This window comes from Emydura macquarii, unplaced genomic scaffold (genome assembly GCF_026122565.2).
Source record: "Emydura macquarii macquarii isolate MOO-44397 ecotype Brisbane River unplaced genomic scaffold, CSIRO-AGI_Emac_v2 contig_2676, whole genome shotgun sequence".
In the NCBI taxonomy this organism is placed as follows: domain Eukaryota; kingdom Metazoa; phylum Chordata; order Testudines; family Chelidae; genus Emydura; species Emydura macquarii.
Window position 1 is genome coordinate 11621686 of NW_027132813.1, and position 25344 is coordinate 11647029.

A 25344-nucleotide genomic window follows, 5' to 3' on the forward strand; every position below is an offset into this window, starting at 1 on the left:
GCACCTCTTATCTCTTCACCCAACTGTTGCCTGTTCATCCCCCTTTTCCTCCCTCCGTCCCTCTCTCACCTACCATAATTGAGTAAATAACAGATAATGTTTATAAATATAAATCAAACATCATAAACCTTGTTTTGTTCATGCACTGTGTATAAAGTTCTGCCCCAGGCTCTAGCCCCAACAGGAAAAAAGAAAAAACAAACAATGTGCTCCATCTTTTCCCTGTAAGGCTCATCCCGCTGTGCGCTGCCATTCTCCACTTCAGTCTACAATCAGGGACTCTCTTCATGCTGGCCCCAAAAACCCAGTAAGAAACAAAGGTTTCTTCTCCAACAGGAAGAAAACACAAAGAGCCCTTCACCTAGCCTTTTTGGGTTTTTTAAAAGTAACGTTTCAATTTCCCAGCTCCTACTAGCTTCCCAGCAGGCCAGTCAAGTGCTTCCTTGCTCTTTACTCCTCTGGGATTCCTTGCTCAGCATGCTACTGCTCCTTTCTTACAACTCTGCTTTAGTGGGGCCTTGGCTAACCACTTTCTCAGTGCAAGGTATTACAAGCTGTTTAATTATATCTCTTTGGAAAACTGCAATGAGCCCTTCTCCCACCCACTGTAAAAAGTAATAAAAGGCACCACTCTGCCCTATACTTCAAGATTAATTCAGTATCAACAAGATATTAGTGAAGGAAGTTATTTTACGAGAACAATTATTTACCATTTATACCAAGTGACTACACTTTATAGTAAGCTTTCTGATCCGGTAAGACTTAAGTTTTATTCCATCTGCACAATTTATCTCAACATTATTTTTCCTTCATTATTCTTCATTAATGTACATAAATGTGATGCAAAACTATCTGTTAAACAGGGATCCATGGGTAACAATGACCTACTGCATAGGTTCAACTCAGCACTGCTCCTGCTTTTAGTTAGCATAATGTTAATAGCTAATCAGACAAACTCCTATTAGTTTCTGAAAAAGCTGTGCAATTTATGATGAGGGCAGAAGAAACTAAAACTAGTGAAACCTTTAAACAAATGTGTATGAACCAAGGAATGCACTTACTGTATAGGTTCTTTATTTGTGGTTAAATCTTTCTAAACAAGAACCTGTAAAAGGAATATGCCCATTAAATGAATTAAATCATGTGTACCAACTCATGATAGAGTAATTATACCTGTTAAATGATGATCATGCTAATTTTTGTTATAACAAATTGTTTTTAGAAATGAAAGAACATTCAAGTGTTAGTTGACAACTGAAAGCAGGCCTTTATAATGTAACAGTGTTATAGCTCAAAAACCAACTTCTACAGACTAACAGCTAAAAGAAAGGCCATCTCCTATTAAACTTTGTTCCAAATTGACATTTGAATGTTTACCCAATGTTAATTCATTTTGTTTAAGGAAACAACCCATTGTAAAATATCTTTGAACTAACAAAACAAGTTTATTTAAAAATTAAACACTCCGCCAAAAACTAGACATTAAGTTGTAATGGTACGTTTCCTGGGAAACATTTGATATGAGCTAAATGTGTTTAAGAAGTAAAACCTAAGATTAATAAAGTTTAAAGAAAAATGTCTACTATCACAAAATAATTAACAGAGCAAATTCTGATTTGTCTGGTTAATTTGAATACAAGAACCATGTTGCATGGACAGGCATAGATGATATAATAGTGTTGAACTTGCACTTTAACCCATGGTACTTATCAAAACCTTAAACTACCACCAGTATGTGGCATTTTTCAGAGTCATGCCCAAATTGAATTCCACCTAAACCCAAGGCAACACTTGATTAAAAGAAAACATAAGTCGAATGATAAAGCTACATAGTTTAGTACATTAAAATAAAACAAGGACAGTGATATTTGTATAAGGTTCCAAAAATATACAACTGGAAAAAATAATCACTGTACACAACAACTCTGAGGTTGTTAAAGTGACCAATCAAAAGACTGAACAGTGCAAGACATGCTTTTCCAGTTACAAGCTCAAAACAGAAGTGCAAAAGAAATTAAAGCTTTTTTTGTCTGAAGTGATTTACCTTTTAGGATAAGGAAAGCTAGAATATAGTTAAGTATTACAGAGAGCTCTTTGCCACAACATGAAATCGTTTAAATTTTTTTTCATAATACAATGCTTCACTCAAACTGTGTCCCATTAAGCCTGTTTTGTTAAAGGAACAGATACATTTTGTCCAATATTCATTTGATTTTGGCCTATGAAGCAGAGGACCTACAGGCAAAAACAGCTGAATTCTCAAGCTTTGGCTTAGCTAGAGTACCTGCAGTCTACAGGTAGTGGAAGCAGCAAATAGCCTTGCTTAAATATGCTTTCCTTTCCTGCAATTGGTTGACAAGTGGCCTTATAAGACCTCATCACCATCAGAAAGCAGCTGGGCTGAAAGCAGATGCTAAGTTATGGCTGAGGACTAAGAAATTGCTCCAACTCTGGAAAAGTAGAGGTTTAAGAGCAACTCCAGGCAAGTGCTTTTAGCGAGCTGACTAAGCAATGCATGCACCTATTCATGCAAATGTAGAATATGGCTCCAGAGACTTAGAACTAGGGCATATGTATGTGAAAACTGGATAGAAGTCCCTGGCTCATAAGTTTACAAAAATATATAGCCAATACTGTAGCGTAATAAGTCACTTTTACTCGTTACATAGATTCCAAAAAGTATTAACTACTTTTCAGACATTCCAGACAAGGTCACTTGTAACAAAAAAGTCAACTTTTTTAAACAAGATTTAAAAAGTGGGTCTTTTCTTCAAGTGAACAGGACATCTGTTTTTAAGCTTAACTTTCTAATCAGTCAAGACTGGATTTAATTAAGATCTCTTATGTGAATATATGCATAAACACAAATAAGTTTACTTTAACACATATCATTTGTACAGAAAAACGGTTAACTCTTCAAAACATGATAGAGCAGGTCTGGTTAGTACAAATCTATTGCAAATTATAAAGATCCTGTGCATTAGGCCCACCCAGACAGAAGCAGAGGGGGAAAAAAAAGTCTCAACAATGAGAGAAAGTTACTGTTCAAGTCTAAGTGGCGTTTTGAAGAGCCAGCAGCCTAAATGACACCATACTGCTAATCACAGTATCCAGACAAGCAAACCTGTTTGGGCTACTAAAGCAGTGTAATCTTCTGGAGGTGTCATTTACTCCAAAGTTATTTTCTGTTTCGAAGGCGTTTAGATTTCCTAGGAGAGTCTATGGATTCAACTGCCTTTCTCCGTTTCCTAAGAGACTCTTCATTTGAACCAGAACCTGAGGAACTTCCTACTGCACTTTCCATTACTTCTCTCAGTTTGCGTTCAAGCTCAGCCAATCGGGCATTCTGTTCACCTATGATTTGGGTTTGCTCTAGCAGTTTCTGGTCCTGGTCTTGGAGCTGTTTCTGTTGTTCTTGCACTTTGGTGCGAAGCTCTGAAATTTCCCGCCTTAGCACAGTCACACCTGCACCATTTGTTTTGACTTGCTGCTGGAGTTTGGTGACTTCCTGCCTTGAAGGGTTTTGCTTGGAGAATAGTTGCATTGTTGTTAGGGCTGCGGAAGGACCTGGAACTTCAGAGAAAGTGATTTAAGTTTATTTTTTCTACACCGTGTTTAAACAAAATGTATCAAACTGTGGCCCAATTTACACTCTTTGTTCAATTCCATTCACCAATCCAGAATCTGAATACTTAGTAGTTTTTAAAAGGGAATATTATTTACAGATACTCAAAAAGGTATAGGCAAAGTCAATAAGCTTGCACATTGTATAGGTCAAGGCACAATTTTACCCAATGTGTTAGATTTTCAAGAGGTCAAAGCATAAAGTTATTTTCTACTTCCTGAATAAAGAAAAGCTACTTTTTGCCTAAAATATGAAGATTAGAATATGTTCTAAATCACCAAAGATATCAAAGATGTGACATGCACAAAGCCAAACACAGACAAATCACTGTGGCCAGACTTACTGCAGGACATACAGTAGCTCACCCACTGGAAATCTGTGCAATACCAAGGGATTAGTCGTATGATCCAAAGATAACTCAGCTTAATTCTGAATTTCTTTGTGTTTGTCAGCATGATGTAATGTTTGAGTTTCTTTAAAAAAGAAAAGTTAAGAGGGAAATCATGAAAACTCAGTGGCCACCACTAAGTGTGCACCATCTATCCTTTTAGGTCCTCCAAGACTCAAGAAACCTGCAGAAGTGATTTTTCAATAATAGCTACTGTAAGTTGACATGATTGTAATGGCTCTATCATGTAAGTTTTGTTTAAAGCAGTATTTCACCCTTTTGGAAAGATTACACAAGCCTAGAAGATTGAAGAATTCAAGTATATCAATCCATATGAATGAGTTTACCTATGTTACTACAGAGATAAGGTAAATCTTGAAAGAGGCAGCATAGCCTGAACAAAGGAGCCCCAATTTCATGGTGGGAACAGAACTGAATATGTAAGCATCAAGTGTTGTTACAGACCACAGCACTGTGGAAGCGAGGGGAGATGGGGCACATAGTAGGCTATATCAATGTTTTTTGAGCCATGCAGACTTGTGCTGTATGTCAATTTGCTGCTCATGCCACTAGTGGGTTCTGTTCACTTCCCCAAACACTTGCTAGCAGAGACTCTCAATAGAAGTCTCATCTGTGTTCAAGTTAAGGCCAGAAGGGACCGTTGTAATCTTCTATTCTGACCTCCTGCACTACATGAACTATAGAGTTTAAATTCAATTCCTGTATCAACTAAAAACTTCTGTTTGAACTACAGCAAACATGTTAGACAGCTAATCTTGAGTTAAAGACTCCAAGTGATGGATAATTTATATCTATTAGTAACCTAACGTTTTGGTACTGAGCCTATACAGATAGCCTACGCAGGCTAGTGGACATGCATCTTTCCTGCTACTTTTGGCTCCAGTCAGCTGCCTGTCGCAGCATTTGGCCCATACAAATTAAGTTGTATGAAAAATGTAACTGGTCATGCAAAATAGCCAGTTTGAGTGTTAATGTATCCAGTTTACTATTTTACAGAGCTAAGTGGCTTTTTCCATGTACAGACTAAACACCTACAAATATCTCATTTGAAAACAAAATATTTGGGTTCTCATTACGTAAAAGTATCCAATACTACTACTTTTTGTACTACAATAACTTAAGCTACCTCATCTGTTTATTCTATTAATAAAACTACAAGCATCTTGAATTGTGGCATTGTGTGCCAAATTTCAAGCAAGTGTGATTATAAAGTCTCATTCATTAGTGGCACAAAAGTGTTTGTTTAATGAATACACACTATGCATAATTATAAAATACATTCAAGTCCAGCAGAACAAAGCCTCCTTAAATTTTCAAACAATTACATTCCAAACTCGATCTTAGCATGCAAAATTAATTTTCATGAAGGTGGATTATAAGGGGGTATTCCATTCTCAAGGGAAGCAAACGGAGTGCGTGCTTCCTAGAAAGTGAGCTGTTTAGCTTGATAGACAAAAACAGCTACATAAAAAGTTACAAATCCTAGAGGTTAGAAGTAATACCTGGCGCAGCTCCTATGAGACGACCTGATACATCAGATCCAGGCAACTTTCTTTTTAGAATTGGAACGATCTTCTCATCAAAGTATTCCATAGCCATGGATGAGATGTCTCTTAACTCCTGAAGGACTTCATGGGCTCTTTGAGGGGCTCTTGTAGAGTTTACATATCTTAGCACGCGATAAATTTCATCAATCACCTAAAATATTTAAGAACCATTAGATGTTCTGTTAAGTTCAAGGGAAAACTTGAGAAGATAGTTATTGATATAGACTGAAATTGTAGAACTGATCAACTGATGGGCAGGTATTTTATAGCCATTAAACTAGTCTGTTGCTGTGCTCTTTCTAATGTCTAAACTTTTCTCAGTAAATTTACTATAATAGTTATTTTTGAATTTCCGAACTAATCTGCATAATCACTGCATGAAATGTAATGGAGCATTCCACAGTAACCTGGACAGCAACTAGCAACATTTTCTTTTCTTATTAATAGAGTCCTGTGTGGATACAAATATGTGGATCTGAATCCAATCTGCAGAATAAATCTGTGAGAATAAACTTCTATCCGACCTGCAATCCACCCTCCCTCTTTTAGATGTATCTGTTTGCAGCCAGCTGGCCCCCCCCCCCACCATCAGCTGTTGAGCCCCTGCCATCCTAAACAGCTGATCAGCTGTTCCAGCAGTGCCGGGGCTGGCAGCTGCCCTAGCCCTGCCCCAGAAGTCATGGAGGTCCCAGAAAGCCTATCCATGACCTCCATGACCACCTGATCTGCAAAAAATGGTCTGCAGATATTTATCTGCATCTGGGGATGCAGATATCCGTGGATTTAAAGCAGTTATCTGCAGATTTACAGGACTCTACTTATTACATCTACTAGTAGTACACTCCTTAAAATCTCTCCCCTAAAGTTTATACTCATACTTTATAAAGTTTATACAGTATGCTTAGTTCTCCAAAGAGCTTCAGAAACAATTTATTAGCAAATACACTGAATTCCTTAGCAAGGCAGTCAATTCTGGCAAAAGCACTCTGTTGGCATAGCTGCATCCACACCAAGAATTTTGTTGGCATAGCTAAGTCAGCTAAGAGGTATGATTTTTTTCCCACACTCCTAGCTGATATAGTTATGTCAACAAAACTTTGTAATGTAGACTAATCCTCAAGAAATACTGCTAGGATAAATTCTTTAATGCTTGCAAGACAGTCATATACTATGGTGATGGGGATATAGACACCTGAAGTTGTTTGCCAGTGACAGACAGATGTGATTATGAACACTACTAGTATCTATATAACTAGCTTAATCTATTGTGTCAAATACATGTGAAACACTGGAAGTAAACTGCATATTTACATGACAGCTGGACAAATACGCTTAGATTTTGACATAATACAACCTTGTTTTGGCCCACCTATAGCACCTAGCATATATGTATCACAAATAATATATTCTAAAATAACTAAACAAGGGATGCCAATGTTATTTCTATTTTTGGAGGGGGTGGAGGGGGGGGGGGGGAGAGAGAGAGAGAGAGAGACTGTCTCTCACGTACTAAAAGCCCTCAAGTTCAGTTTTTCTTTGGCCTAAAATGCTCATGTAATGGGGTTACCAGGCCTTTTGAGGTCCCCTGCTGGAGGCCTCAGGGTCCTACCATACCCTGTCCTACAAGTAGCAGTGGAAGAGAGTCCTCCAAGTGGTTGCGTCAGATGCAGCCAATCAAAGGGGCTGGTGGGAGCAGCCAATCCGGGCCCAACAGCCCATTAAAAGGAGCTATCATGCTGAAGGCAGTTGTCACTTGAAGCCAGAGAAGTGAAAATGGCGTTTCTGGCTGGCTGGCTGAAGGACCTCAGACCAAGCAGGTTCTGGCAGGGACCAGGGAGCAAGAAGGAGCTCCTGGCTGGCTGTTGGGACTCAACCAGGACAAGACCCTGAGGTAAGGGTGAAGAATGTGCTGGGGCCATGAGGAAGTGGCCCAGGGACTCATAGCATCAACACAGTTTAGTTAAAGTGACTGGCAGACGGCTGCTATCTATAGCAGGGTTGGCCAAACTCTGGCTTGTGAACCACATGCAGCTCTTTTACAGTTAACATGTGACTCACAGAATTCCCTATATCTCCTCCCCTCCCGAAATTCTCTGCTTACCAGACTGGGGTGGGGAGCTCGGAGCTTCTGCCCTATGTCAGGGTTGTGTGGCTAGAGGATTCCGCCCAGAGTGGAGGGGGGTTCCAGGAGGTCAGTAAGTTTGGCCACTCCTGACCTATAGGGTTCCTGGGCTGGGACCTGGAGTAGTGAGTGGACCCAGACCCCCCTTGCCTCCCCATTAGCCATTGACAGAGGAGCCTCGATACTGAACTGTGGTACACCCCTGGAAGGGGAACTCAACTGTTTAGTGGCCCTGCTGGAGAACTAGGGCCAGAAAAGCCCAGAGTCTCCAGGCAGGGAGCCCTGGGGGCATAGCCCCATCTGAGGGTCGGGACTGTTTTAAGATTGAGGGATCATTTGAGAGAGAGCCCAGAAGCCACTGAATGACTGTTTGAACCAGGGTACTGTGATAAGCCTTGCTGGACAGATTGAGGATTGAGCCCACGGATGGGTCTATAGATAAAGAGACTGTACTGGGTACTGAGAGAGGCCTCCTGTTGGACTTGTACCTTGGAAGGGGGTTATTTATTTGCATTTGTTTCACTACAGTCTGAGAGAGACTCGGCCAGAGGGCTGAGTCACTCCAGGAACTCACCACGAGGGAGCGACACCCTATTACAGCTCAGTATCAATTGACACTCAACAGATGGTGTTAGGAACACATTAAATGTACAATACATTTTTTTTATTACAGAAGTGTACCAAAAATATTGCACAAGATAGCTTGGGTGGCAGAAGTTTGTGGTGGAATGGCCTCCAGTTTGGTGTTTACAGTTTGTAAGTCTGGACTACTCGAACTCTATATATAGCATCTACATACTTAAGGAATATACTGTAAGTCAAATTCTGTTCAAAGGTCTAGTAGCACACAAATGAACAGTAAAAGTGAACCTGCAAAGAACAGTGACCAATTCAAGCATTTTTAAGTATTTCTTGAAATGAACACATTTATTAGAAATATGACCCAAGACTTAGAGTTGACATATTGAGTTAATTTAAAAAAAACATTTTTTATGTTGGAACATTAATATAAAGCCAAAATTAACTCATTTAGACAAGCACATCTATTCATAAGGTAGCCATTATAGTATATAGGTTCCCAATAATATGTCTAGGTACATCCAAAATGATGCATTATACTACAGTTTTAGGCACCTACAGCAGCTGTTAATTTGAAGTTGCAGGAATATGATTTTTTTGGCAACAATACACATTCATACAAGCAAGCAATCATACACTTTACCTTTCCAGGTATGAAGCAACAGAGATTGGAATCCACATATTTCATGAAAGTCATATTTAACAGAGAGAGTCTCGTTTCTACAGCAGCAAGGATGTCTGCATGGCGAGCTAACGAATGGTTTCTTCTTTCTGACTCTCGCCTAGAGGAAAGCATACAGAAACCATTAAACCGCAGACTTAGCAATTTTAAGCCACCAAAAACTGAAACATTGCAACAGTAGTTCTTTTAAATCCTGCTTTGAAGAGCTCATATGTAAGTCAAGATTCAACAGGCCGCATCATGTGTTATTCAGAGTTTCTGAATCTTGTATTGCATGGCCATTTACCTGCTGAGACTCGGAAAGAAATACAATTACTTCCAATAGTTTTGTCCTTCTTAAGAGATTGCTGCAGCTGTCAAGAACCAGCTAGCAATGACACAGAACATTTGATAAACACTGAAATAATTTTTAGATTTATTTGTCAAATTTTGTTCTTGAATCATTACTATGAAAATTTTTATCCAAATTATATGTAACGGCATCTTAGTTTTTAAAAAATTCCAAGATTAAAAATATTAAAGGACTAGAAGGAGTAGTTTTAAAGCAATGCATCAGGGACAAAGTCCTTCTATGTGATTTTTCTCATCACTACCCATTTGTGTTCTAGCAACTGACCAAAAAACCACCACGACCAAACAGCAATCCAGCCTCCATACTTGCTCAGTCTCAGCTGATCTGAGAGAACTGATGACTGTTTGAGACTTTTTGATGCAGGGTAACAAACATGAAATAAAATGAAACCATTTAAATCATGACAATAAATTAGGCCGAGTTATCAGGTCTTAAAAGTGAGAGGCAGCTGCTCTCATTCACTTAGGGCTAGTCTACCCTAGAAGCCCTACATCGGCACAGCTGTAGCTGGTGAAGATGCTTCTGGTGAAGATGCTCTATGCAGTTGGGAGAGCACACTCCCATTGGCATAATTACTCCACCCCCACAAGAAGCGGAAGCTATGTCGGTGGGAGACAGTCTCTGGCTGACATAGTGCCAGTGTGGCTTTTTTCACACCTCCAGCGACACAAGTTACATTGACTTAAGCGATAGTGTACATCTGCCTTCAGAGACAAACAATGACTTCTAATGCCCATTATCCAGTTCCAAATTATGTTGGTGGATACTGTGTTCATGCACTCGCTGATTGGCCCTTACCTCAGAAACACATGATAAGAAAACATGCAAAATTAGATCCTGCCTTTCTAATCCCAGGTTACATGTAAAATGTGTTTGCCATGTCTACCCCATTCCACAGGTAGATAAAAATCCTATTAGCCAAGGTAGGTTAGTTGGGACTCCTTTTGGAGCCAGTTAACTCCTCTGGCAAATCTAGGAGCTGATTTTGATTAATATTGGACACTTCTTCTCTGTTCCTGACAGGCTGGAAAGCAAAAAACCAGGATGACAATACAGATAAATACAAACAGACTTTAGGGTTGGGCTGTGTTTTTGCAAGAAAACTAACCCATGGAATTTACCAACTAAACCAGATAATTCCAATTACAGCCAAAATATTTTCAATGTTTTTCTAAAAACACATTTATTTAACTGGCTAATTCAAGTTCAACTTTTACAGTCTTACCTTTACACCTAAGAAATAATGTTACTGTGTTTTTACTTACGTGTTTTAAGATACAGTATTTGGAACCCACAGCTGTAATTGGCACATACCTTGGAAGTTGTGCTTTAACCTGTTTCTGACATAAGTTGTGATATCTTTCCACTTTCAGAAATCCCTGATTTAACATTCGCTGACAGACCAAGTCCATTCGCTTACAAACCTATTTTTAAAATACAAACAAAGAAAACTTCAAATATTTCAAATCAAACTACAGGTTGTTTTCATGATTAGTCAGTCTGTGCTTGTTCAATGGTGCAAGATTAATTTTTATTCTTTCTGATTTTCAAACTAATCCTAAATTGGATAAAATGTCAACTACAGTCCAAAACAAAAGTATTTGCTTGTTACTGATCCTTTGTTATAAAAAAAGCAACTTCAAAACTCATTCAAAGCTGTATCACTTCCTCCTTCATGTCAATAAAAGTTAGCAGCAGTTCAGTTTTAAAGGTTCATGTGACATCACTATTTAGGTCCACTAATGATCCTGTCAACGTTCTCCAAAAAGAGATAGGACCTGATATTTCAAAAGTTGAAAATGTTGGGACTGTGTTGAATACATCAAAGACAACGAAACATCACTTCGCCGTTAATCTGACATTTGGAAGCTTTTTGCCAAAGCGTCTTCACTCAGCAATCTGAAGGAGTGCAGAGGGAAATACAGAGATTGACCTTGGAATTTTTTGGGAATCATCCCACTGCGTGGCAGGGGTTTTCATAGGCAAAACTTTCCAACTTTATGGATCCTCAGAAAGGAAGGTCTGAGAAAGCACAAGGATGGCTACTCCGATTATATGACTGTTCCTTAAGGAGTTATACTGCCACTAGCTATCATCTCCTGACTTTATACAATAATATCACTGTATAGGCCAAGTTCTGTCCTGGTGTAAGCAAGCACAATTCCTGTTGACTTCAATGAGAGCTGCATATTCATGTACCTCAGCTGAATTTCATCTTCAGAGAGGTTCTGATGGGCCATATAAATACTTTAATCTCTCAAAAATGCCAAAGACCTAGAAGCCAGAAGTTGACATTTAAAAAAGGGTAGATATGGAAACATTTATTAAGACAAAAGCCATGACATGAAAAATTAAAGCACCTCAGATACATTTCTGTACACTTTAAACCAACCAGTATCACTAATGCTTCTTTAAAAGCTTAAACAAAATTCTTTTAATAAAAATATATTTCTCCATTTCAAATGGAGTATTTAATTACAAAGATCACAGAGTACTGAGTCTAGGTCTTAGCACAAAACAAATATTTACAAAACCAGAAAGCCAACACATTGGAGATTTTTAAATATATTTTGTAAGGTACTTATAAACTGAATAGTCATCCTACAAGTTACAACTGGTCTATTTTAATGTCATGTTTTCAGCTTGTAAATAATTGATATTGTCCCTTCAAACGGTGACTGCAACAGGGAAGTAGAGATTCTTTTAAGAGTACATGCATGTGCTGAATGCTCCCACTATTTTGGGGAACATTCAGCATAGATTTTTTTTTTAAAATAATTTTAAAAATAACTGCCCTCCTCTGAAAATTATTAGCAATTCAATTTGCTAGATGTCTGAAAATTAATCATCAGCAACATGACCTTGATCTCTAGTAGACACAAATCAGCACAAGAATTTCATAGAAGGAAAAAAGTGCGTTTTTTTTGGGTTTTTTAAAAAGATAAATTAAAGCAGAAAGTCCCCATATGGGGGTTAGTGAGGACACTCAGCACATAAGTCTACGATTAACTCAACTATGTTTCCCATTACATTTAACTTCTAAGGTTGAAACATCAACCTTGACTTTGAATTTACTGGTTTGTCAGTCAACACTATATTTATTTGGTATTTTCAATAAAAATAAACTCGTTAACAAGCTTTGAACACCTTTTGTATGAACCTATATTCTTAGCCAAGAGACTTGTGTTCCTTTTTGTTCATCTTATCTTGGGACATTATGCACCATTCTTGTAAACACCTCTTAAACATAAGGTACATTTGTCTGTTTGGACACATGCCCACATTTGGGCTCAAGATTTTCAAGTCAGTATTTAAAATATATTCTGAACAGTTTCACATTTTCATATTAACAAGGATACAGGCCATGGGACAATTGCAGAAACATTTACAGAGGGTAAAATTTGTTCTCTGCATTTAACAGAATGGGAAAAAGCTAGGTAGTAGTCACTATTATTTTGTTTATGAAAAGAATCATGAGATTGTGTAATTTTTCATTCTCTAATAAAATCTGGGGTACTATCATTGAGAGTCTAATTCTCCAAGAGCTAGTATACTGTGCAGCCTTCTCAGACTCTGTGCATGTTAGTACTTGCTGAGGACTAGGAAGATCCATGGGAGAGAAGGACTCCTGAAAAGTAACATGAAGCACCACTGATCTTTAATTCTAGTGCAGCTCTCCCCTCTACAGTCAGCTAAGTATAAGTAGTCAGTTTAATTTTGATTTTTTTGTATCTCTTTTCAGTTTTGTTTTTAACTGAAATAAACACCAACCATTTAATCTGAAGGAAACTTTATGACAGCTAAACTAAACCATATTTATTCTAAGACAGAATTTATTCTCAGAAGAATTACTCTGGTCCAGAAACAGGGAATCACCCACATACTGCTGATGCAACTAATGAACTAATGAAAGAATTCTGGTTTCAATTATAAGAAGATTCAATTCTAGTATACATGGGAAAATCTAGTATATAAAAGATGGAGGATTTTTCTGGCAAATACATTGTCAAGTCTTTCATTGTCTAATACAAGTAGTACAATAGACAATTTTAATCATTGTCTAATACAAGTAGTACAATAGACAAATAATTTTAAATACAACTTTTGTGGACAGATTCATTGCAAGAGCAGTGACAATATTCAGAATCAAGTTTATACTGACATCTAGTGGCAAACAGAAAACCTTTTCTAGTGTGTTTGGACATCTCCCAGACAGTAGGCCTCAAAAGGTAATCCAAGCTGCACTCAGGATAAACTGAGATATTTAAGTATGGGGTTTACTAACCATACATAAGTAAAAATAAGAACAAGCATCTCTTTTTGCAGACAGAAAAAAATCATCTTTGGTAAATTTAATTTTTGTGCCAATCATCACAAGCTTGAATCTAAATGCAAATTGATCGGAAGTGCCAACAGCAATGAGAAAAGAATGTTTAAATCCATATACTACATTTGATACAGCCCATCTTCCTTCCTTTACATTTCTACTTAGAAGTTTTAACCTCCATTTTAAAACTATTAGTAAAAAAAAATGCTTTACTTTGCCAGTTGCTACTTTGTGAGACGTGTCCAGGAATTATTTTCAAGAACCAGTCTTTAGAAACATCATAGGAAGATTGGTCTCAAACAAAACCATTTTGCTTAGAGGCCAGCAGTAGCAAGCAAAATAGCATCACTATGTTTGAAATGGTCTATACTGTTTCCTTAAGAAAGTTTCTGAATACAAGTGATATGAATGGACAAAACCATTACTTTTAGCTAAAAAAGTAAATTTAATCTGCTCATAATAATCATATTCTTTGTTCACCAAGCCTCACTAGAGGATTTTCCTGCTATAAGACTGCAGCAGATCTCAAACTTGCTCAAGTGCACTCCTAACACCAAACTGAGCACTCTGAAGTTCTTTCAGAAAAATCTCAATGAAACTGAAGAATTGGAACTAGAAAGAATAACATGTCACCACATGCAGAGCAACCATATGAAAGTTTTATAAAAATGAAAAATCTGTTGTCACTTAACTGATCTACAGAATGACTGAAGTGGTTAACACAACCTCACATACTCAGTAGCTTTTAATTTATAGCATAGATCATGTCTGCCTATTCTCACTAGAGAGATCTGACAAGCAGTGAGATCATCTGGGAGAGAAAGTATGCAAAATATTTAGATACACTGCATGTCCCACCCCTAAAGACTGACGTAATTTTGGCACCACAGCCTGGAGCACCCTCATATTTTATAAAGCTTCTGTTTCAGATTATTTGAGCCGTCTTGTTATAGAAATTACCAAGGCATTATTTTAAATTCAACAATGAAGTAAAATGAATACCCAGAGATTTCCTTAAATTCTTAGTTCTGGAATATTACAGGTCTAGTGTACAGCTTGCACCATTTTTCTTCATGTTTTGGATGTAGACAGAAAAGGGAAGTATGCAGTACAACCTGCAAAATTTGAAGTTGATCATACGTGCCAGAGTTACCTGAAGGCAAAGTTGTCATGAATGTGAGTACATGTGGAGTTCAACCCTGGATTATTCACTCCAACCTTGCTGTGGCAATACCTTGAACTGGAGCTCATTTCCAGGATCAAACAGCTATGTAGAAAACTTATGATATAGAAATGTATTGTCTCACTGGTTAAAAAAAGGTGTCCATTATTCAAGTCTCTAGGTCCATTTACATGTTTAAATATATTTTTAAAAAATCACATTCTAACATATTGCATACAACTGACAGCAACAAATCCATCCCAAAACTAGTTAAAAAAATAACTTACAACCACATCATCCCTACCTCATCCTTCAGGCAAAGATGTCCATCACATGCAAACCCACCACAGACAAGAGTCTAAGTAAGGAGATGGAACCTCTCTGGCTTGACCCAGACCCTTGAAGACCTACAAAAGGAGCAAGTTCAAATACAGGACCCCTCTCCAAAAATGCCATTCCTCAGAATCCAAGTGTCAATTCCCAAATCTCAGGCCTAGAGTGTCTCTTCTGAGCTCAGCAGTCAGAATAACAATACCAAGCTCTTATATAGTAGCACTTAACAGTAGATATCAAAGTGCTTTAAAAATGGCAATCATGATATTTACCTCCTATGAACAGAGAGGGAAACTGAGGCAGAGGTGAAGCAACTTGCTTAAAATAACCCAGCAGGCCAGTGGCAGAGTTGGGACTATAATCCAGGTTCAGCCCTCTATCCACTGAGCAACACTACCTCCCATACAATGTGTTCACAGAAAGAAAAGCAGTATCTATCAGTGTTCTATTTTTACTTAAACGCCGAATATTAGTGGAATGCTTTCTGAATGTCATCAGGATATTGATTACATTCTCAGAATATCCCTTCCTTTTTATCCTGTCTTTTTCAATAGCCAGATAATCAAACAGAGCTGTTGCAGAGTCAGTGAAAGCTGGGAGGAGAAGTCTTTGCAAGATGGAAGATGTGCAAATTCCTAACCACCAGGATTACCAGACCTTTTCAAAGAGCTTGACTAGCAAGGTGCAACTTCAATCAAAACCACAAGAGTTCCTTATGATGAGATATGGGAGGAAAGAAAATGCATAAAGCAGACTCTCTGAAAGGGTCTTCATCTAAAGGACAGATGGTCAGCTACTGTTTTCCCCTAGATTCATTTGTCTGGAGTAAAACTTAGGTACTCTGAAGTTATGGCTTAGTTCAAATAGAGCAGACATGAGATTCCTTAGTTGTTGAATTGTATTTCCAAATACCTACTTGTTTAGACGTCATTAGTTTAGATCTATTTCCCTGCTTAACCAGTCAGCTGCTTGGTTTAAGGACTCATTTTATATATTGTGCTTTCAAAGATAGCAGATGGCACTCTGCTCAGTGAAACATACTGAATTATTTTCTTGTGGAGTGAGATGATCTTGGTTTTGCCTGATGACAGACATCACAAGTAGGTGATGCTCCTTTACTTCCTCCTTTAATAACAGAACTACAAGCTTTATGGTTCTTAACACAGATTGTGCTCCTTTTGTAGTGCTAGAGCTACTCTTTCTATTGTACTAAAGACATTTGCTAGGTGTGCCCTCCCTGAGCTTCTTTCCACTCAATCTGCCTCTTGTTTTCAGTTTATCTGGCTCCAATACATTTCACCTGAGAAAAATCTGATTGGATCAGTCCCCCAGGCAATACCGAAAGAGTAATTGAAATTAGGGCATCTGTATCCCTCAGAGCGCTGGGATTAAGGGATAATAGAAAAGGACTGAAGTGATCTATGTAAACAAGGCCAACTCGTTATGTCAATTCATAGATTCTAAGGCCAGGTGGGACCACTCTGATCATCTAGTCTGACTTCCAATATAACACAGGCCATAGCACTTTCCCAAAATAATTCCTAGAGCATATATTTTAGAAAAACATCCAAGCTTGATTTAAAAATTGTCAAAAATGGAGACTCCACCATGACCTTTGATAAACTGTTTGCTGTTAAATGTACACTTTATTTTCAACTTGTCTAGCTTCAACTTCCAGTCATCAGATCACGTTATACCTTTCTCTGCAAGAGCCCATTATTAAATATTTGTTCCCTATGTAGGTACTTACAGACTGTAATCATGTCACCCCTTAACCTTCTTTGTTAAACTAAATAGATTGAGCTATTTGAGTCTGTCACGATAAGCAGGCTTGGAAGGATTAGATTTTTATTAATAAATGTCAATACACACACAAACCAATGAAAAAATATTTCCATCAATAATAAATGAAATTTCCAGGCAAACAAAGTTTAAAAAAAAAAAGCTGCTTGAGAACTTAAATCAAACTAAGTATATTTGTTTTGTATATTTTGACACGTGATGTTGACAATGTGTTTTAACAAATATAAAGCATTAATTTTTTTGAATCTGTGTCATTAAATAATTGTCTGATCCCCTACAAAATTTCCCAGAACTGTAGTAATTTAAATAGATAAAAAGTAAAAAAGCTTAAATATTAATATGTCAAAATAATAAAAATAATCAAATTCCACCAAGCCTAACTATAAATCATGTTTTCTAATCTTTTCATCAATTTTGTGGCTCTTCTCCAATTTATCAACATCTTTCTTAAATTGTGGACAGCAGATATGGACACTGGTGATTGCGCCAGTGCAAAATACAAAGGTAGAATAACCTCTCTACTCCTATTTGAGATTCTGCTGTTTATGCACCCAAGGATCACATTAGCCCTTTTGGCCACTGGGAGATCATGTTCAGCTGATTATCCATTCTGACCCCCAACTCTTTTTGAGAGCCACTGATTCCTAGGATAGAGTATCACATCCTCTAAGTATGATGCATGTTCTTTATTTCTAAATATATATCTCATTTACATTTAGCTGTATTAAAACACAAATGGTTTTCTTGCATCCAGTTTACCAAGCGATCTAGATTACTCTGTACTAATGACCTGTCATCTTAATTATGTACCTCTCCCCCAAATTTTTGGGTCATCTACAAATTTTCATCAGTGATTATTTTTTCTTCTTCCAGGTTATTGATTAAAAGTGTTATAGTATAGAGCCAAAAACAGATCCCATCAGGACCCCACTAGAAACACACCCATTCAATGATTCCTCATTTACAATTTTTGAGACCTGTTCTTCGTTCTAGTTTTTTAATCAAAGTGTCGTGCTATACCAAGTCAAACCCCTTAGACTTCTTTAAGTCTACTACATCTACACAATTACTTTTATCAATCAAATCTGTAATCTCATCAAAACAAAATGAAATTAGTTTGACAGGATCTATCTTCCATAAACCCATATTGATTAGCATTAATTATATTATCCTCCTTTCTTTATAAATCAGCTCCAATATCCACAACTCCATTTTCAATGCATGCCTACCAGCTTAATTGCTTTCTTGATTGTTGTCCCAATGGCAAATCACATATGGGATATTAGGACCATCTTCAAAAGATTTTTTCCCTTCTGAGAACTCATAATTTCTCTCAGAACACAATATTCTGTAAGAGAGCGAGGCTACTTTTGGTCACATTTATTATAAATTATCTAAATGTATTATAGATTTGAGCACAATCAGGTCAACTAGTATCATTTGACTTGCTCGCTCCCTAGAAGTTATCTTTATCAGGATGCTGTGTAGTATCAGACACATTCATTCTTCTCTTACTTAGATATGCAGTTGGAGCCAACAAATACCCTGGGAGTTAGGGAGAGCCTTTTACTGAAAATGATTCAGTGGTTGGGCAAGTTTGAAGAACCTCAGATGGCAGGGCCTTGTTAGCCTACGGATGTTATACGTATGAGTGTGCCTCAGTATGTAAACGCACACTATGAATATTGCATGGATGAACATGCCACCTGAATTGTACCGTTTTTCCCCACAATGGCATTCACTCTTGGTATCCCACAATATTTGGAATAGTACAACTCAGCATTTTACATAAGTGGATAGGAAAACTGTCAAAGGCAAAATACATTAACTGTCTGCCCCAATACAAGCTGGGGAGCTGCCTTCACAGACCAGTACCTGGAATGCTAGTATCCAAAAGAAAGATAAAAAAGATACAGAACAACAAGATAAGGAACAGGTACTGAATGGTGGGCTGGATGTCAGGCGATGAATAAAGTGCTTTCTAATTTCTAAGCAGGATGGATACAAATCAATAAAAATCAGGTTTTTTTATTTAAATCGGTTTTTAAAATTTTTTTTTAAAATCAATAAAATACTAAATTTCTCTCTCGTTTAAAAAATAACAGTTACAATTAAATCTCATCACAAACATGCGAAAGCTACACTTACACTCTCATACAAATGAATTAATGGTTCTAATCTGTTCAGCCTAACTACCAGCTCTTGCTTTTTGAAAGTTCTGGGCTTTCAGTTTCTGTTTCTCAGCAGACTAAAGTCACAAGTGCAAAGAAAGACATAGGCTGGATAGGATTGTTGTTGTTCTGTGCTTATGTGGTGGTGGAGCTGGGACAAGGAAGGCAGAGGAGTTAGTTAAGACACTGTTTTAAAGGCACAGACAGAATATTTTCATCGTTTGGTATTATTCATTCAATGCTGCAAACGTGGCAAAGAGGAGGAGATGCTTAGAAGAAGAAATGGAAGGATGCTCCTTAATAACATATGGCTGCAGTGCCCATTTAATGCATCTCTTAGCCAAAGACTTAAGTACGTCTTCTCAAGGAATAAAAGAAAATATTGCTGAAGTCGCAAAATACTTCCATAACAACCATTTTGCTCCAGCTTCACTGAAGAGAGCAGGAGGATCCAAACTAATTCTCCCTCAAGATGTTCAGTGGAATTCTGTGGTTGATTGTTCTGAACCATTTATTAAGAACTGGCCTATTCTCATAAAACTCTGTGAAGAAAACGGTGATAAAATAGATGGAAGTATCTCATCCAAAGTATCAACACTGGATTAAAGAGGAATGTAGAGGATATGCTCAGTATACTGAAGCCTATGTTCACAGCTTTTAAATAAACTTTAGAGAAATTGTTGCTGCATCTGACGCTGTCAACATTTGGAAGGCACTTCGAGACATTGAAGAAAGAAATACCTCACCAGGAAATTAAACTGCAGGCAATAAAGAAGCGAATGGATCAAGCACTAACTCCCTCATTTTCTTGCAAATATTCTCGACCCCAGATATAAAGGTAGATGCCTAAGTTCTGAAGACGACGATGCTGTCGTAGCATGTGCATCTCAAAATCACTCCTCAATTATGCCAGTCATAATAAATTTCAGGGCTGGAGCGGAACCATTTAAACAATACATGTTTACTGATGTTTTGAACAAAGTCACTCCCCCGAATTGGTAGAAATCATTAGCCAGGCACCTTGAAACAAAGTTCCTTCAGTTGCTAAGCCAACTTTTGACAGCAGCAGCTTCCTCTGCAAGCACAGAGAGAACATTTTCATCATTTGGTATTATTCACTCAAAGCTAAGAAATTGACTGGGAGTTGAAAAAGCAGGAAAACTCATATTCAATCTATGAATAAAAATGACAGTGGGAGTGGGGATGATGAGAGCTAGTTGTAGAAGTTTTAAGGACAGCATATCTTTAGTGTTGTGATGACTTGTCTGTAGAGTTAATAAAATTTGAAAATTAAAAAAAAAAAAAAAAAAGAATTTAAGGACAGCTGCTAGCCGGCAACTCAGGACACTGCTGCAATTGCAAATGTGAAACATTTATGTAACATTTAAGATTTAGTTTAATAAAATATAAGTGCTATTGTGTCTGTGTGTGTGATTTAGTTCTTACCATTCCTAACGTACTGCTGCTGCATCTGCAGCTTGACACAGGTAATGAGTATTATGTACTAATTCCTAAATTAATAAAAATCACATTATCTAAAAAATTACACAAAGGATACCCTCCTAGATGTTATAAAATGCTGTACTGAGTTGTAAATTAACATGTTTTAGTGATCAGATTTGCACCATTGTTTAAGAAATATGTGAATAAATATCAATGGGAAACTTGATTTAAATCAATGATTTAAATTGCCTTGATTTAAATCAATCCACCCTTTCTTCCTCTTGGAATAATTCTCCTCTGCATCTATCATTAGAGAAATGCCTTCTGAGGAACTTATTTGGTGAAAGGATTTGCTTTTCACTTTCATTGAATCAAAAATTAAAGATGGAATAAACTCACTGTATTATTTTGTTTATCCTCTGTCCAGTGCAGTATTGTTCCCTACACCATATTTGTTAGTGGTTTATCCAACTTAACTCTAAATATTCCAACAATAGGGCTTCCACCATTACTTCTATTGATAACAGCCTTCCTCAATAATAACCAACTGCACAGTATACCACAGGCGGAGTTTGACTGCTTAATTGGGGGGGGCAAGAGGTAGGGAGGTTATATATATGTCTAACTAGTCAGTTTATTCTGCTACCAACACTTCGCTTAAGCTACCTTGGCAACTGGAGCAGGCAGCTTAATTTCTTGGCTGGTCACTTTCCTGGACTTCCTGCTTCCGACCACATGACCAGAAGCAAGAAGTGATCAGCTGAGAATAAGCTGCCTGATGCTCCAGTTGCCAAGGTAGCTTAAGCAGAGTGTTGGCAGCAGAAGCCAGAAGTGTTTGTTTTTCCATCAGGCCTGCCCAAGTCAGCCGCAAGCCGTGCCAAAAGATAAGTCCTAAAAAAATCACCATAAGTTTTGTGGGGAAATGCCCCCCAAAGCCCCTCAAACTCTGCCAGTGTAGTATACCCAGCATTTTTGCGTCCAGAAAGGGGGGGTGGGGGGGAGTGCTCATATTTTCCGCTCAGTAAAGGTAGTCAACTATCATAAAATAATCCACTTAGTTAAATATAATACTTTTCTTTCATACAAGAATCTCAACATGTTTACAAACATTCACGTAGCTTCACAAAACGGTTAAAGATCAGGAAAAGGAGGCAGAGAGGGGTCATGTCACTCATGCACTGTCATACACGAAGACTGTGGCAGAACTGGAAGCAGAATCCCACAATTTCTAAGACTATACTTTAACCATCACTCTTTAATAATGTGACATATTAATGAAGTTTGCCAAAGTAGTATATACATTTCCTGTTGTTCAAAGGTGCTATTAAGGTTTCTGCATAGTTGGGCAGGTCTGAAACATAGCCTAGTTTCAAAATACACACACACCTTAGTGAGGATTGATGGACTTAATCCATTCTGGATGAAAATAGTTACTGATTATCAGCATGCTTGGTGCTGTATACACAGAAACTGGAACCCTGTCTCAAGGAGTTTAAATTTAATAGTAGAGCCAGACAAATACATGTCAGGATAATACTGGCAGATTTTGTAAAACATTTCTCCCAGAAATGTAGTCCAAATTTCTGCAGAAATATGTTTGCAATATTAGAGTTCTAATATTTATTTGGTTACACAGTAAGTCTAATTACATGGTCTTAAAATAGAAACAGTATGGCACACAAATCAAGTGAGGGTTACATAAGCTTCATAATCCTTCTACTTCATTATCTCCAACAAATTCATTAACAGTTATTGGCTGGATCCTGAGTTTATACTCCCTTGCTATTCAGACACTACAAATATGATGTACACTGATCTCAGTTACATCTCTGCACCTTTTTTGTACCTTAACTCCTGACCTAAGTCTGTTTGTCTGAGTTACACAGTAGGGGTGTGATCCACGAAGGTACTCAGGCACCTAAATCCTGTTTTTAGGCACCACTGCATTCCACAAAACTCACACCAGGCTGCCACCTAACCCTGTAAACGCCTAAACTCATTCAGCGCCTACGTTTTTTCCTCTGGGCATGTGCACGGCAACCTCACTGTAGGTGCCTATCACCTGCCTGAGCACGACTGCCTCATGATAGACATCCAGTTGCCTATCTCCTGCTTAAGCCCCAAAATGATTCACAAACCAGGAAAGAGAGGTGTTTGGCCACGTAAGTTGCATCCAGGGACTCGATCTGGTAGGCGATCTTTGGGGACGCCCCATAGGCAATCTGGGGAGCAGAAGGGGGAAAATACCTTCCTTACAACCTTTAGCCTAGTGGCTAGGGTACTCACTCAGGATGTGAGACACCCCCAGTTCAAGTCCCCTCTCCTCCTGTGGGGGGAAAAAGGGAATTGAACAGGCATCTCCAAACTCTCATATGAATGCCCTAATTACTAGGCTATGGAATATTCTGATATGGATTTTCCTCAATCTATCCTACTGTAGTTCCACTTTAATAAAACAATTGAATTAATATTAATTAGGTTAGTGAAAGAGTTAGAATGTTTCTACGGCCTAGTGATTAGATTACTCATCTGAGAGGTGATTGATCCCTGTTCAAATCCCTTCTCCCCATCAGGAGCAGGGGGTACTTGCACTGGGGGGGGGTCTCAGATCCTGGGTGGGTGCCCTAACCATTAGGTTAAGGTTATCAGAGAGGCCCTCATCCCCCGCCAGTCATTTAGTTTCAGGCTCTGCACACAATTCAGGCAGCAGGCCACCTATCTTCCCCAGGTTGCTAGCAGTGTAAGTCACTTCTTTGAAGCCTGGGCTTAAGCAACTCTCTCTGAAAAAGGAGCAGGGTTTAGCACATACCCCTTTGATCAGCATCTCCCACTGGCTATTTTAGGCATCATTCCACCCAGCATGCTGGCTTTGCACATCTCATTCTAAGGTGCTATCTTTAGTCTCTCCCCATTCATTCTATAGGAAGCCTACGCACCTAGCCCAGGCTTTGTGAATCACAGTATTGTTCCTGTGATTTTCTTAGCACCTAAAGGTTAGGTGCTGCAATGCTAAACATTTGTAGTGCCTAAGTCCCTTAGTGGATCTGAGCCTAAGCTCTTTGCAGCATTGTCTTCCTATACATTTTGTATATATCATATACACACACTGTACTGCAAATAATAAATGGGCACACGTGGACTCAATGAATTAAACCCACTAGGAAGCATCTCACAGAGGAGGAACAGTCTTGGAACATAATGCTACCATTTCTAAAAAACATAAAGGGGATGCATGTGCCATTTAAGTAAGGAACTGCTGAGCAAAGAGCATTCCCTAGGAGGAAAATAAACCAACAGGTTTAAAACTCAGGCTTTTGTTTGGGTTTTGGGGGGTGTGGGAAGGGACAAATGACATCCCCCCAGCTAATAAAATCACTGAACTGGAGACAATTTGTGGGGGCAATTGCTTGGCTTTTCCACAACAACTCCAGCACCGTACTGAGGTGAGATCAGACACCAAGAGAGGGTGACCGTGGGCCCCTCTCCCCTTCCGCCCACCTCGGACAGACCTGAGTAACTGCATTAAACAGCTGCAGGGGGGTAATTTCACCTCAACGCTCCCAGCAGCAGGGGCAGACGTGACAGACCCGAGGGGCGCCAGCAGCAGAGCCCTGGGCTCAGGCGGCCCTTGGCTTAATATTCCCCAGCGCAGCGCAGCCCGGCCCTCGCCCCCCCCCCAGGCGGAGCTGATGGCCCAGCCCCTCGCCCAGCAGAGCAGAGCGGCCCGGCCCGCCCCTCCCCCGGCCGGCCTCACCAGGCGGAGCTGGCTGGTCTCGTCGTAGGAGAGGAAGCCGAGGATGCTCTCGATGGCCACGATGGGCAGCCCCACCAGCGTGTTGCTCTGCGGGAGCTGCTCCAAGAGCGCCGGGCTCCCCTGGGGCTGGCGGGCTGGGGGCGGGGAGAGGCGAGCCGAGCCCAGGGCGCCTCCTTCCCCCTCCGACAGGAGACGCTCCTCCGCCACCGCCGCCATCTTGAGCCCTGTCCCCCTCTCCTCGGCTGGGGGCGGGGGGACTTCCGGTGACAGCACTTCCGCCCTCCGCCGGCTCGCTCGCTGGGCGCGTGGACCGCCCCGCCCCGCCCCGTGGGGGGGGGGGAGGGGTTGGCTCTCCTCCCCTCGCGCGCTGTGTGGCCCGAGCCCCTTGCAGCCTCCCCCGACAATGGTCAGTTTGTGTTAATCTGGAAAAACACACACCATCCTTATCTGCAGATAACCCACAATATCGCCTTAATTGTGGGTAGCCCTTGAGTTCATAGTATGAGGCTCTGCAGCCACATCACCCCAGCAGTAGCTCCTGGAAGTATTATGTAAGGTGAGGAAGGTATTAGTGCATGCCAAATCAGAGGCTGGCAGATTTTTGCAGTCAGTGTTTACAGCTGGTGCAGGATATATACTCTATTCCCTGTTAGGGCTACCACCTGTCTAGATTTTTGCAGAGCTTGCAGGACATTAAAACAATCTTCCATAGGCTCAGGGCTAATGCGACATCACGACATGATGATGGTTGTCTACATCACACTGAATTTTGGGGAAACTCAGCAAAAATGGGTCAGCCATTTCCAGGAATGAAGGTAGGGAAAAATCGGTTGTGTTGCCCAGGTTAAAAAAATATCTTATAGTTGTTTCTTTGAGAAACTATAATGCCTGCATATTTGGTAGTAGGGACATGAAATTTCGCATGGGGGTTGCCCTAGTGTCAGAGATCTGTCTTTTGCTGTCCCTGTGAAAAACTGCCAAATTTGGCCAAGTTGTAAACCTCTGAAAAATCTCAGTTTACATATGTTTAGTAGA

At 39.2% G+C, this 25344-nt stretch overlaps 1 protein-coding gene across 1 annotated transcript; it reads right to left on the minus strand.

Annotated features, from left to right (window-relative positions):
* Positions 1–1421: 1421 nt before the first annotated feature.
* Positions 1422–24624, minus strand: FBXO28 (F-box protein 28). Its single transcript, XM_067564887.1, has 5 exons — positions 24310–24624; positions 10631–10740; positions 8926–9064; positions 5537–5732; positions 1422–3573 (listed from the first exon to the last, which is right to left on the minus strand). The coding sequence occupies exons 1-5, from the start codon at positions 24523–24525 to the stop codon at positions 3179–3181; spliced, it is 1056 nt and encodes a 351-aa protein (XP_067420988.1). The 5' UTR covers positions 24526–24624; the 3' UTR covers positions 1422–3178.
* Between the last annotated feature and the right edge of the window lie 720 nt (positions 24625–25344).